We start from the raw sequence: 15,659 nt of genomic DNA, 5'->3' as shown, positions 1-15,659 counted from the left end.
AAAAAAAGATATCAGGTGGTATCATAATAGTTCAATGACTTTAACAGTTCTCTCGTAACATACTTTATAAGACTGTCATAAAATGTAACACTAAAATCTTGTGTTTACCTTGTTGTAAGCATGGCAGTAGAAAAATGCTATCAATGTTATTGGAGGCAGGACAACTGCAATAACTGGAGGCAAGAAAATAACAATTTCTTGTGTGTGTGTGAACTGGATTTTTCACGTCGTTTTAATCATTTTTCAGTCATATCGCTATGATGTATAATGCCAAAGACATGTAGCATCATGCCCCACCCAGTCACATTTTCCTGACACCAGGCTGACCAGTCCCAGCACTAACCTCTTAATGCTTAACGCCAAGCGAGGCAGCTGCTAGTACCATTTTTTCAGTCTTTGGTATGACTTGGCCGGGGATCGAACCTGCAACCTCCTGCATCCGAGGCAGATGCTCTAACCCAACTCCAATTCTAAACCTCAATACAAACTCTTTAGTTTCATGACTAGCAGGAGAAACAAGTAATTTTGCTGGTGAATATTTCTCAGGGATCATACTGGACTTGACACAGTTGGTAAAATGACTTCACTTATCTGTTTTAATAAGACCAATGTTGGGAAAATAGCGAGAAGTGAGTCTGCATTCAAATTTTGTAATAGCAAATTAGGCTGGTCAACAATTAGCATTTTACTGGCTCTGATTCTGCAATGTAAATTTCATTAAAATGCACCAAATACTTATCAAAATTTATTTAAATATCAAAAATGTTTTATCCTGAATCAGAAACAATGATGCGTAAAATCGTTACAAGCATAAGACAGTATCCTCAGAAACAAGTAACTGTTCCCAGAAAAAGTCTAGCAAGTCTTGCTGAAGGCACGTCACTTCATTGAACTATGTTTTCTGGTGAAATATTGAATAAATTCAAAAATCCCTTCATAATTTCTAGCTTCATAACTTTTTTTAGAAGGAAGTATTTGGTACTGGAGTTGAAACGTTTTTAACTGCAATGCATCCACTTTCTAGCCTCTTCTAGAGTTAGCCTGATTTTTCCTCATAATGAAAAATGTCTTTAAGTGCCTGCATGGCAATGTGGCAATATTAATACAACTCCATCCAGTCCATCACAACTCTACCCACTTCAGCTCAAAGTTTATTTTTTTCCTGTTGACTCTGAGGGTATGGCAGAATGCATATTCATGCCCTATAAACTTGTTTCCAGCCAAAATAAATCCTCTCTCCACCCATTACTGAATTTTGTGTGATTTTTTAGTTGCTTAGATTTTGGCAATTTAGTATTAGGAGATCATGTCCATTTGGAAGCTGACAAACATTAAATACAAATACCAAATCAATACCTGAACTCTTTTTAGTGATGACTAATTCAACCATAATTTATTAATGTCTTTAATCTTTTCCTAATTTCTAACTGGTTACACATAATATAATCCAGTGATTAATTTTAGGTTAGTGAATGTCAAATTAGCAATATATTTCATACTGCGGTCATATGATTACAGGAAGTCCTCAGTGGAAATATACTACACTGGAAGCAAGGTTAAACAAAAATATGACTGTAGTGGAATTCTTTTAATAAATGATACTGAGTACACCAATCCCTCTTTAATTCACACCCTGATAACCTGCAAACCTGAATAGAGCATGGAGTCTGGCATGAATCCCTTTTTTTTTTTTTAAATCAGAAAATACCCAAAACTAAGCCCTATTTAATGAACACAAAGAAAATCACGATCCAACTGGTAACTGAAACCTTTATGTCTTGCTCATTTTATTATTGAAAATGGTGGACACTACCTGGAAGTTTCAGTCAACATCATGAAATCCTCAACTTTTAATTAGTTAAATATTTTGTTAAATTCTCTTTCCAAACAACATTTTCAGGTCTCTGTAAATAAAAATATTTGACAAAATGTGTCTCAATGAAAATATCACTAATATGTAACATCTCATGTGGCAACACTTTAATAAAAAGATAGCAATTAAATAAGTTCTTTTGAAGTGAAATTTACATTTTGGTTATATCTTTTAATTTGGTTTCAGTGTACTCATCACAAATGGAATATGCCCTCTTGTATTTTAGCATGATAAATGTCAATCTTCAATATTCAGGTTCTCCAAGAGCTTTCTGTGAGAGCCTAATTAAGTGCTGATGTTTTGATCTCCAACATGCAGTAGCATTTGTTGAATTAACTTCATTAAAAGATTACCTTGGCATTATCATGTTAATTATGTATTTTTATCAGAATCAAATAAAGGGAGGTGGAATAAAAGAAAACTTAAATGTCATGCAAATCCTACCTATGTAAGAGCTAGCTGTCCCGATTTGTCAGGTCGACTCATTTCAATTGATCCATGAAACACTGCTATAAATATTATTATCTATTAAGTAATATAATTTAACTACCTTAAATTAGCCTATTCATTCACAGATATGATTAAAGATAGCAAAATGAGTACTTAGTGAATAATAATTTGTTTCATTGATATGGTTATTTATTGAGAAGCGAGTTCCTGAGTTTGTAGTGAACTTAAAATTCCTCAACTGGCACAAAGTGATTTCCTTATGAATGAGAAGATGTTTTACTATTACTTGCAATGAAATCATTACATCAGTATTTTATTAATAGAACAACAGAAAAATTGAATTCCTTCACTGACAGTTGTTTTATGAAAAAATATCCAAAGTTTTGAAAGAATGGAATCTTGGTTCATTGTGAATCATGAAGAAGAACAAAAAACAAATAGTGATGTAATATACAAGATTTACGAGTATGTGATGGTTGGTGAGGCCAGTCAGAGTAATTCTATTATTGATCTTTTAGAGGTTGGATATATTAAAAATAAACATAATTTATACAAAAAAAGTGAACAAGGCTTCCTAAGAAAACACTCCTTATTGACAATCATTACCAACACAATTATAAACTGTGCATTCAGCCATTAATCAGCCCCATTACCCCTCCACCCTAGTTTTCTCGATGTCCAGCTTGAATGCCATCCACTTCTTAATTTTCTTTAGGGCCATTTGCAACTCAAACCCTCGCATGCAGTTTAGATGGACCCCATTTTGTATAAGTTATCATGGGAGAGATGTATGCAAGAAATTTCAATAAGTTATGGAAGGGATGAGAGGATGTATGGTACTAAAATCATCTCTGAATTTACTAGAGTTTCATCTGAAAAATCTAACTAGCATTTGCAACTTTGCCAAATACCACTTAAAGCAGGGGCCCCGAGTGGCCGAGTGGTCTAAAGCGCTCTCCGTTACGGATCACTGCCATCTCACCTGTCTGCGTGGGTTCAAGTCTAGGATTCTCCCAATGTGGGTATGTGAGAAAGCTTGCCAGTAGCTTCTCGTGGGTCGGTGGTTCTTCCCGGGGATTTCCCGGGTTCTTCCTCCACCATTAATACTGGCCGCCATACATAGCCTATCTTGTGCTGAAAAATGGCGTTAAACCCCACAACAACAACAACAACCACCACTTAAAGCATGCTTGGCTTTTACCTTTAATAGTACTATTTTGAAGGCCAGCTTAGCTTTTATCTTTTACAAGCAGCAATTTGATGGGTGAACCAAATACTGAACAGAACAAAGACTCATTTCGGTGTATGTCAGATCTCCATTATGTCAGAGATCTAAATTTTAATCATACTAAAAGTTTTGAAAATTAAAACAGTAGTCACTTCAGTGTTTCTTAAACCATTCAAAACCAGTGACAGTTAAATGAAGGATAGTTATGTTGGGGTGGACTGAATTATCAAGTCATCTGTCCCAGGATGAAGAGGTCAGAGGGAACTCAAAATCATAGCCATTGGTTGCACCACTAATCAGAAACTTTTCCTCCAGATCATGCCTGTAACAAAATGAACCAATCTGGTCTTCTAAATTACAGGATAATGGAGGAAAAATATTGCTAAAAATAAACATCTTAAAGCTGTGATAAATTAATCCTTCGGACATGAATTAATTTGCCTATTTAGTGGTGGATTCTTGTGTATGGACATCCAAACATTTGTAAGCTTTCGGAAGAAAGTTTCAATTTTCAATGGCCTCTAGTTCTAGTTTGTTAAACAAGGTCCACAAATATTAAATAAGATGGTCTCCATGGTGTTTGAACAAATGTAGCCCAGGACATATACTGCATACACCCTAAAGCCAGCTCTGATTACTGACCAACGGTAATGAAGATCACGTCCACAATCAAGGTTCAAAATGACTGCTACGTTTTCTTTGTAAACTGCAATAGCTGATACCATACAAAACAACATGGGATAAAGCTCTGACAACAGCTATTATTGGTGCCCACCTGCCACTGTTTCTTCACTGTTCTTCTTGTTCCCAAGGTGTCAGCTCTTCGCTGGACAGCAGGAAGATTTATGTACACATTTTCTAGCCAGCTGGCATCTGCAAAAGAAATTTGAAAATATTATGGTGTTATTCAAAATCCAACAGAGAATGTCAATTGTAAAGTTTCATTTCAATTGAAGTATTCATTTGGAGCCAGAAAGGTGAACATTTTATACCAGAGAGAGAGAGAGAGAGATACGCATATACATTGCATTTATCCATCAAAACAATAACTGCCAGCTATTATTATTACTTTATACGTATATTTCCTCTTCCTCTCTAAATGTACATACTTTAACATACTTATCAAGTATGCCTTATTAACTTTTATAATTAACAATTAATGTAAAATAGTTAAACTTAATTAGCCCTCTAATGATAGTGCATAAAGTGCTAGCAAAGGTTATTGTAGGCTATGTTCATGTTTGTAATTAACCTATCCAAATATACTCTTTACTGTATATTTCTCATGTTCACGCTCATTTGATACTATCTACAGTCTTTCTTTACAGTATGTTATTCATCAGGCTTCTTGAAACACCCAATAAGCTTCTTAAAATAAGCATTTAATAAGAACTGAAATAAAGCTGTGCATGAATCCTTTACAAATACAGTGTGTGTATTATTTACAAATACACAGAGAGGTACATGAAATGACCTCTGGCTGCATAATTTAACTCTTAACACAATTTGTTTGCAAACAATACATTTCAAATTACATTAAAATATATGATCAACAAGATGTATTTGTATATCTGGAATGGCCTCATTTACAAAAAAATGATATCCCACTTTAAACATATTACCTCACAGAATATTGCACCCAATATCTATGTAAACAAAAAGCAATTGTTCTGAGAAACAGATCATATAGCTCTGCAGGGCATATTCTGACAGGGTAAATCAACTTCCTGACATAATAAGCATCCAGTCTGTTACTCAGCAGACATTAGTCACATGACCCACATCTGATAAATGCATCAGTAATAAAGTTTAGGATTGTGTACAACATTACAAGATTTTATGTGGAACAGTCATTACATGTATTTTGAGTTACTTCTTTGCTTTTATAATTTGAGGAAATTTACATGAAACATAATTTTATGATATATATTTATAATTAAACCAACATTTCTGCTTATTAAAAATATAGAATTTTCTATGTGATCAATAAGCAATTTTACTTTAAGGGTAATTTTTATCAGCCTTTAAGAGAATCTTGATATATAACTTATTGTGACCAATTTATTTTTTATAAATTGGTCTGATAATGATAAGGATTGCAATCAATGAAAATAAAACCTTCTCTAGTCACATTATGTCTTTTGGCTCTGATTATTTGCACTTTTAGAGACATAAATTATGAAGGATGCAAAAGGATTTTTAAAAGTTCCACAAACAGTACAGTCAATGATTGAGCTTTGATATATTCACAAATCACAACGCCATTTAAGTATTGGAAAAAAGTTATATGCTAAATCTATTATACTTTTTTTAAACTCTAGTGGACAATTTGAATAATAATACTTACCTTTTTCCCAATCTGATTCTTATAGCTGTGGCAACAAAATTTGTTACAAAATCAAGATTATGATAAATAAAAGAAAAGCTTTAGGAATGTTAGGTTAACTTTCTTTATTAAATTTGTCCAATATACTTTAGTTTCTATTTGCTACTGATGTTCCTTTCTAATATTTTATCATCATCTGATCATTCATACAATGCTGTCACAGGAAGAAATAGACTTCTATGAGGTGCATCAAAATGGGGTGGGGGTGGGTGTAATACACAATATTTACAACAAGTTGTCATCTGTCTGAATGCAAGCAATGAAGAATAAAGAGGGAATATATCATTGTCATTTGTTCCATACTTTGCAAACATAACTAATCTTTCTAAAATAATGAGATATCACAATAAAAGAACTATAATTCTGAAAAGGTGAAAGTATGTGCTTAAGTGCATCAAAACCAAGGAGCCCAGAATAGATTACATTCTGACAATTAAAAAAAAAAACAACGTAAATTAGCATGTTCAGCATTAGTTCTACAAACTCAATTACTTGACTGTGCTTGGTTATAGTTTAGTCCTACATGTAAGACATAGCACATGCTGATTTTGTTTAGGTACCCAAAACATAAATATCAGCATCAGGTCTTACATATAGGACTAGGTTATAGTTTAATGAGGACAATGTCATAACGGTAATTGCAGGACGACTAAAGCAATTAGACTTTGTCTGAACAGTATTTACTGAAGAAAACAGTTTCAAGTATAATTTGCAACAATATAATCTATATGGGAATTCAGCAAAAAGCTGGAAGCTGTTGAAAACTGTCTCCCCAAATTAATGTAGACTTTAATCTGTGATTCAGTGTCAATATGGGCTGCCAACGATGTCACATATTGCTTAAATCTGGCGTCTAGTTTCTGAGCACTGCTTGTTCAAGCAGTAAGACGCCGACCCTCCCCCATAGAGCATATAACGTTATGGGTCGACGTTATACATAAATATGGGACTACGGTAGCTAGGTCATGCTCAAGGTGTCCCTATCAGGTCGCCGTATCATGCATTGCTGACGGAGCTGAACCCAAACACGTTTGAAAAACTAAAAACGTTATAATGATCACAAAATGTTTTGCTTTTTGAATGACATGCAATGATAAGTGAAAATTAATTTAAATGACATACCAAAGTCTACACCAGGATTTCGAGCAGCCATCTCGAAGGGGAGATAAATTGTTAGGTCTAACGGTGTCAATCATAATACATCCCCTAGCATATTTGATCCTGATAGCCAATATCGGACAAATGTTAATATGGGTTAGTTATACAGACTTTGCATACATAACGATGCAATGCTAAATCTTTTTAGTGGGTATTTTGATGTGTGTACTTCCATGTATGGCTTCAACCGAATATGGATAACAGATTTATTTTAAACGACATTTATAATTTGTTATTACCTCCCCAGTCGGTTATTTAAAACTAAATGCATCGAGGAAATTCGGTCTCAAAATGCACAAAACTTTGTCATTTCATTCATCAATGTATAGTTTCTAACCTGATCATGGTTGAGGAGTCGCTAACAGTAACGCTGCCATTTCGTTCACGTTTCAACAAACGTGATTTTCTTTACTAATACGGTGGCCACTATGTGTGCACGAGTCTAGTTTAAACATTAAAAAAAAAAAAAAAAAAAAAAAAAAAAAAAAAACAGATCTGGTGTAGCCGCCGTCTTCAATAAGCTCTCATTATTTTTATAAATTTCCATAACTTTTGGAGTTATATCTCTTTGAAAACACGTTTATAAGTGTTATACATTTTATTTTGTTGATTTAAGCTATATGTTGTAGAAATACATCTTGGAAAATTAGACATAGCAAGCATTGGATGCAGACATCAGTTGTCACTGAAAATGAGAATGTACTGGAAACCCAAAAAGGACAGTGAATACTGGTTGTTTACATCCACTACCTCTGTTTGGATTGAAACGCGAACAAGGTGACAATGTTGTTGTTGTTGTTCAAGGGTTTAACGCCATTTTTCAGCACAAGATAGGCTATACATGGCGGCCAGTATAACTGGTGGAGGAAGAACCCTGGAAAACCCAGGGAAGAACCACCGACCCACGAGAAGCTACTGGCAGGCTTTCCAACGTACCCACGTTAGCCGAGCCTTGGACTCGAACCCACGCAGACAGAGGTGAGATGGCAGTGATCCGGAACGGTGAGCGCTTTAGACCATTCGGCCACTCGGGGCCCCAGGTGACAATGTAAGGGCCTCCTGCAGACAAGTAGGTTGGAAATGTTAAAATGATGAATGAAATGATTACGTTTTGTACACTCATGTATCTCACGTATGCTTAAAATCTGCAGGAAGCATAAACTGCAGGGGAGGTAAGTAAATAATAAGCCCTTCAATAATGCTGACACAGCCACAGTTAGAGTGCGTATTTTTAAAAGGTCTTAAACAAAATTAAACATATATTTGATTACAGTTATTTCTTCAAATCGTATAAAATGCTGTTTCAAAACAGGTAAGTTTTCAAGCTTAAATGGCTGAAATAAGAAAATAATATACTTATTTATCTAGGTAAAACCAATCAAACAGGTCTGACACCTATAAATCAGATCAGAAATAAAACAGGTGCAGCTTAAATTTATATTTATGTACATTGCTACATCGTCCACTCACTTTAATTTGTAGAAACATACGGTTTCATCACAGAACTTCATATGCATATGAAACGCGATATAGACGTATAATGAGTTCATTGGTGGATTATATATATATATATATATATATATATATATATATATATATATATATATATATATATATATATATACAGTAATAACACTCTAAGCTTTATATGCATTTATAGCCGCCCCCAATCCCAAACCAAACCCTGATCCCCACCCCAAAATAGCCTCCGAAGCTATCTTTGTTGACCAGACCTTTTTTTGTCGTCTAGTTATGCCAGCTCGAGATCTTGTGAGTATTGATGCATTTATTATTGATATGGGGAGGTCAAGGTCATAATGACCGGACAGGTCATTTCCAGTGGTGGCAAATTACATTTGAAAAGAAAGTTTATGTAACCTTATGGGGGGCCCCGAGTGGCCGAGTGGTCTAAAGCGTTCTCCGTTACGGATCACTGCCATCTCACCTCTGTCTGCGCCGGTTCGAGTCTCAGATTCAGCCAATGTAGGTATGTGAGAAAGCATGCCAGTAGCTTCTCGTGGGTCGGTGGTTCTTTCTGGGGTTTTCCCGGGTTCTTCCTCCACCATTAATACTGGCCGCCATATATAGCCTATCGTGTGCTGAAAAATGGCGTTAAACCCAGCAACAACAACAACATGTAACCTTATGGTAGTTATCTCCCAGTGGAAAATATAAGAAGTGTTACTTTTTCAGATTGTTGACTTTATTGACTTTTGTTTCATATTTAAGTTCATCGGGACAAGTGTATTTCATCAATGGGAATCAGATGGTCATTCCGAGGAAGTGAAAGCAACGGCACCGGCGTGAGTACCAATATCAATGATAAACATGTTCAAAATATAACCTCCATCATTTATGCTGTTGTTGTTATCATCGGGTTTAACACCAGTTTTCAACACAAGATAGGCTATACATAACAGCCACTATTAATGGTGGAGGAAGAACCCGGAAAGAACCACCGACCCACGAGAAGCTACTGGTAATCTTTCTCACATACCCACATTAGCCGAATCCGAGACTCGAACCCACGCAGACAGAGGTGAGATGGCAATGATCCGTAACGGAAAGCGCTTTAGACCACTCGGCCATCCCCCAACCCCCGGCCCCCCATCATTTATAAACCAATTTAAAGTGTACAGTAATAGTTATCATCTTATATACTGTAAAAAAATTAACAGAAACCCATGGTAGGATAAATTAATTGTATTATTTTAAACTACAGTGAAGTGCGTAGTATATATGTATAAGCTGATCGTGAATGCTCGTGCATCCATGCTTACCTAGGAAAAGTTGTTAAGTTCGTGGAAAATTAACACGCGTGAAAGGAAATCGTCCCCGCGTGCAGAACTGGCCAGTGTCCTCCTTACCCGCAGCTACCACAGTGCCGATTGTGACACGGACCATTCCCTCGTGGCCAGCAAGGTGCGAATATTACCCAAGAAGCTGCACCACGCCAAGAAGAAGGGTCACCCACGTATCAACACCTGCTGTGCAAGCAACCCAGAGAAAACACAGCAGTTCATCAGCAAACTGAAGGAAGCCCTCACCAAAGTGACACCTGATGACACCATTGATTCCAAGTGGTCCCATATCCGTGACTCTGTGTACAATTCAGCCATCACAGCTTACGGGAAGAGGGAGCGAAAGAATGTCGACTGGTATGAGGCAAACTGGGAGGAGATGGAGCCCGTGACTGAGGCAAAGAGGAAAGCCCCCCTGGCATACAAGGCTGCACCTAGCCCCAGAACACTACAAGCCCTCAGGATTGCAAGGAATAACGCCCAGAAGACCGCCCGCCGCTGTGCCAACACCTACTGGCTGAACCTTTGCAACAGTATACAGACACCTGCTGACACAGGGGATACAAGAGGAATGTATGATGGTATCAAAAAGGTGAGAGGCCCCCCTCCCAGCTACAAGACCGCCCCCCTCAAGTCCAAGACGGGCGAAGTCATCACAGACCAGGGGAAACAACTGCAGCGATGGGTTGAGCACTATCTCGAGCTATATGCAACCCAAAACAATGTCACTGGAACTGCCCTGGACGCCATTCCAGACCTGCCTGTCATGGAGGAGCTAGACACACAGCCCACCCTGGAAGAGCTCGGAAAAGCCATCGATTGCCTTGCCTGTGGGAAGGCTCCTGGAAGCGACGGCATTCCGCCTGAAGTCCTCAAGAGCGGAAAACCAGCACTGCCCCAGCCCCTACACACACTTCTCTGCCTTTGCTGGGAACAGGGATACATCCCACAGGACGTGTGTGACGCCAACATCGTCACTTTGTACAAAAACAAAGGAGACCGTAGCAACTGCAACAACTATCGGGGCATCTCCCTCCTCAGCATCGTCGGAAAGGCCTTCGCCCGTGTTGCCTTGGCGCGCTTGCAGATCCTAGCCTCCCGCGTCTACCCAGAATCCCAGTGTGGATTTCGAGCCGGCAGGTCAACTGTAGACATGATCTTCTCACTACGTCAGCTGCAGGAGAAGTGTCGCGAGAATCGGATGCCCCTCTACATTGCCATCATAGACCTGACGAAGGCGTTTGACATGGCTAGTCGGAGTGGACTCTTCAGACTCCTGCAGAAGATCGGCTGCCCCCCACGTCTGCTTGCTGTCATTATGTCGTTCCACGAGAACATGCACAGCACAGTGTGCTTCAATGGCGCAACATCTGAAGCATTCCCAGTCATTAGCGGAGTCAAACAAGGCTGTGTCCTTGCACCGACGCTCTTTGCCATCTTCTTCTCCATGCTTCTCCAGTACGCATTCAAGTACATCCATACCAGGGCTGACGGCAAGCTTTTCAACATCGCTTGTCTCCGTGCTAAGACTAAAGTCACAGAGGTACTCATCCGTGAATTGCTCTTTGCCGACGATGCAGCCTTGACATCACACACGGAAGATGGACTTCAGCAGCTGGTATGCTGCCTCTCCCATGCATGTAAGGAATTTGGGCTGACCATCAGTTTGAAGAAAACGAATGTCATGGCACAGGACACAGACTCCCCTCCCTCTGTCTCCATCGATGGGTACAATTTGGAAGTTGTCGAGAACTTCACATACCTCGGATCTAACATCTCCAGCTCACTCTACATTGATTCTGAGGTGGGCGGCAGGATTGCCAAGGTAGCAGCAGTGATGGCCAGACTTAACCAGAGGGTCTCGAACAACCCCAACCTCACAGAGAAGACCAAACTGCGTGTCTACCAAGCGTGCGTGCTCAGCTCACTTCTCTACAGCAGCGAAACATGGACCACCTATGCAAGACACGAGAGGAAACTCAACAGCTTCCACCTGAGATGTCTGCGGCGCATTCTGCACATCCAGTGGCAGGACAAAGTACCCAACACAGAGGTTCTAGAACGCGCCAACATGAACAGCATGTTCTCCATACTCAGCGAGAGGCGCCTTCGCTGGCTCGGCCATGTCAAGAGAATGGACCCAGGTCGCATTCCCAAGGACCTGTTATATGGAGAGTTAGCAGAAGGTGCACGACCAACTGGACGACCACATCTGCGCTACAAAGATGTTTGCAAGAAGGATATGAAGACAGCAATCATCAATGTCAACGACTGGGAGAGCTGTGCAAACAACCGTTCCAGCTGGCGTCTAGCTGTCAGGCAGGGAGTTCTAAACGCAGAGGAAAAGAGAAGAATAAAGCAAGCTGAAAAGAGAGCTAAAAAGAAGGATAAGCAAAAGCGTACTTTGGAGCTATGCCATCGTCTCTCGTAGACGGACAGATGCCAAGAAGATATACTGTAAAAAAAATTAACAGAAACCCATGGTAGGATAAATTAATTGTATTATTTTAAACTACAGTGAAGTGCGTAGTATATATGTATAAGCTGATTGTGAATGCTCGTGCATCCATGCTTACCTAGGAAAAGTTGTTGAGTTCGTGGAAAATTAACACGCGTGAAAGGAAATCGTCCCCGGAAGGTTTTTGAAAGAATTTACAAAGAAGCAAGGAAACAGATTGGGAAGGTCAGGAAAGTATAGTATAGCGAAAATCAACTTCAGATAGAGTAATATCAGTGTGTACCCCAAACCCCACCCCGCCAACACCCATCCAACTCAGATTAGTTAATTCTTAATCAAGGGACAATATACTACAAGAACGGAGTCCATAGACAAAAACAATTGGACGATGTCTCCAAGGCCCAAAAAGAAAAAAAAAACATAAAAGGGATAGACCAAAACCTAAAATAAACTGACACTCAAGCTAGAAAGATCGATTGTCTGGCAATGATGAAAGAGGAATTAAAACGGGATACTTCAAAAGCGGTTGATGATATGCGGAAAGATCTGAAAACTTGTAATGAGTTTAAAATTATATATTATGAACTTTAAAAACCTGAAATAAAAACTACGTAAATGTTCAGGGGCAATCAGTTTTACGGGAAGTGTATTTTTGTGAGCTAAAACAGGAAACTTATTGTTGTATTTTACGTCCAATAGATGTCACTGAGATAGAATTGAGCTATTGCATTGTCATTCAGCTTGTTGCATTAAAACTATTTGTGTCTTGGATGCGGGAGGTCGCGAATTATTGGGCATGTTCCGATCGCTATGTACTAATGTGTGCACACCATAATGAGTAGTGGTTACTGGTGTTAGAGTAATTCCATATTACCATTTTGTTTGAAGGAGTATTTAAAAACTGAATATTAAGAGTTTTGTAAAGTTTTGAAAACTATTAAAAATAAATCTTTGTTGTGGTGGAAACTGGGTAAATATTTATTTATAATTACAATAATATACACCGGACACTCCCAGCAGACAGAATGAATTAAAATTGTACAGTTTCTGCTGTGCTCAATCACCTGACCACAGAACATGGTATTGACTGAGTAGGAAACATAGGGTACTATTTACATTAACATAGCATGTCAGTTATAGAAAAGTGGAATTACGTTGTCTTTGTCTTGCTTGTAAACAGATTGTTCTGGCACATCAAGGGCAGTGCAACCGTCTGTGGAACCAGATGGCAAGAGCTGGAAGCACTGTGCATGGCATCAGCTTAGATGTGCAGGAGTACCTAATGGCCATCCAATGCATCCGGACTTGTATCCAAATGCCTCCACATTTTCACAGGACAGAATCAGCAGTAGAACTCGACGGACCTTGCGGCGATGGAGCATACTTTGTAGAATGACAATGTTCTCCTGTGTAGCATAAGGAAGTGGCGATGCACGAGGAGGTGGGAGCTTGATTTATAATGGCAGCAACTGTTTTATAAATATTTTTCTCACAAAGACTGGATCGGGGCATATGGTTAAACTTGTATAGCTTTTCCAGACAATTCACTTCCCAGCAACATCTAAAATTAGTGCATTTTAAATATCACTTGCGTTCTAGCAGTTTTCTGAGGTCATAGGGCATAATTGAGTCTCAACATTTATTAAATAGTAATGTACGTCACCTATTTCTAGTAGACTGGAGCTTAAAAATGACTAATCACAAGAAGAAAAAGGATCCTCATCATGTGAGAAAGAAAGGGTTTACAGTAGGTCAGCACTGTTGGTTTAAAATATATTTAGAAGTTTATACAGTGAGACTGGTTAAAAACAATTGACCGTAACGTTCAGATGTATAGTCCACACACGTATACGTATAGATGATACACAATACTCCCAAATGTAACGTCTCTGCACTTTTAAACCTTAGACATAGTTGTATTGCGTCTTGCACTTGGGACATTACTCTGCTTGGATTTTTTTGAAATACTTGTTGATGGCAAGAAAGATGTAGACCAGGAAACAAACTACTTTCTGACAAGCGGATGAATATAACTAAAAGTTAATCCCCGTAAGCATTGAGTAATATCGTATACAAGATGCAGCTAATGTTAAAACAATATTTATTGGACTCATAAAAGTATTTTGTTTAGAAACGCCAGTTACATTCCCTTTAAAAATTAACATATCTAAAAATCTGTGACAATACTTTAAATATATGCGTATGTAAAAAATCTGTTCCAATCCCTTAAAACTATTCATATACAAATTCATCACAAGCCCTTTTAAGAATGTACATATTCAAGTGTAAGCATGGCTCTAACCAACGAAACACGCACACACATTTATAAAAATTTATTATCAGAAAGATATCGAAATAAAGTATCTTGTTTTTTTATTTTTAAAGTAGTCTGATTCAAAGATGAATACTGAAAAGATATCTAGGAATAACACACAATTATCTAATAAAAACATTTTTTTCTCATAAAACTGGAAAAAATAATTAACTGAGACTTTACATTATGCACAAGGTGAGTACTGTGTTTGGTGTTCTTATTTTCTGTATAGTCCTGTATTAAAATATTATTTTATTAGCCAGATTTTTCACAATTTACACTTCAAACTTCTAACTTGTGATTTCAAAAGTCAAACCTCCGAAACATGACTTCCTACTCCATCCAGTAGACTCTAGGAAAGCTTGGTCATCTGTTGATATTAGATGACTATCAAGCAAAGACCATAACATAATAGCTTGGTCATCTGTTGATGTTAGATGACCATCAAGCAAAGACCATAACATAATAGCTTGGTCATCTGTTGATGTTAGATGACCATCAAGCAAAGACCATAACATAATAGCTTGGTCATCTGTTGATGTTAGATGACCATCAAGCAAAGACCATGACATAATAAGATGTAGTTTCACGAAATTGCTGATTGTAATAAATAAGTGCGAGCAATCTCCAAGACATGAGCTTTGATCTTAACACACCATATTTTTTTGGACTATTTTAAAACAAAAATACTTTTGTGCAATATTTTATATGGTTAAATGAAATCAATTGCATAAAATATAATGTAAATAAAGATATATAATTTCAAATTATTAATTTAAATAATATATGTCGTAAATTCACATGGTTCACACATAGTCAATTAATCTTAAAAGGATAGTATCATTGATGTATTTATTATTGTCCCGTTTTCAATATATGAATGCCCGGATGAATTCTTTACTACAGGTCAAATCCACCATCCACCCCGCCCCCAATCTGCCCTTGCATAATCCACTAGCACAGACGAATAATTGCATTTGCTTAATCCGAA

The 15,659-nt window shown here is 37.8% G+C and overlaps 1 protein-coding gene across 1 annotated transcript in view; it reads right to left on the bottom strand.

The window, feature by feature from the left end:
• The window catches only part of LOC149801070 (deoxyribose-phosphate aldolase-like), a 49,001-nt gene extending 41,897 nt beyond the window's left edge, over positions 1 to 7,104 (bottom strand). Inside the window, exons 1-2 of the mRNA XM_089955103.1 lie at positions 7,060 to 7,104; positions 4,327 to 4,424 (exon numbers count right to left, since the gene is read on the bottom strand). Coding sequence (XP_089811229.1) covers positions 4,327 to 4,424; positions 7,060 to 7,090 — 129 coding nt within the window. The 5' untranslated portion in view covers positions 7,091 to 7,104. The remainder of the gene's footprint in view (positions 1 to 4,326; positions 4,425 to 7,059) is intronic.
• Positions 7,105 to 15,659: the final 8,555 nt, after the last annotated feature.

Source organism: Sinohyriopsis cumingii, chromosome 4, assembly GCF_028554795.1.
Source record: "Sinohyriopsis cumingii isolate HCF-2022 chromosome 4, ASM2855479v2, whole genome shotgun sequence".
NCBI classification, from domain to species: domain Eukaryota; kingdom Metazoa; phylum Mollusca; class Bivalvia; order Unionida; family Unionidae; genus Sinohyriopsis; species Sinohyriopsis cumingii.
Note: the sequence above shows the minus strand (reverse complement) of the source record. Positions and strands in the feature narration are given on the sequence as shown.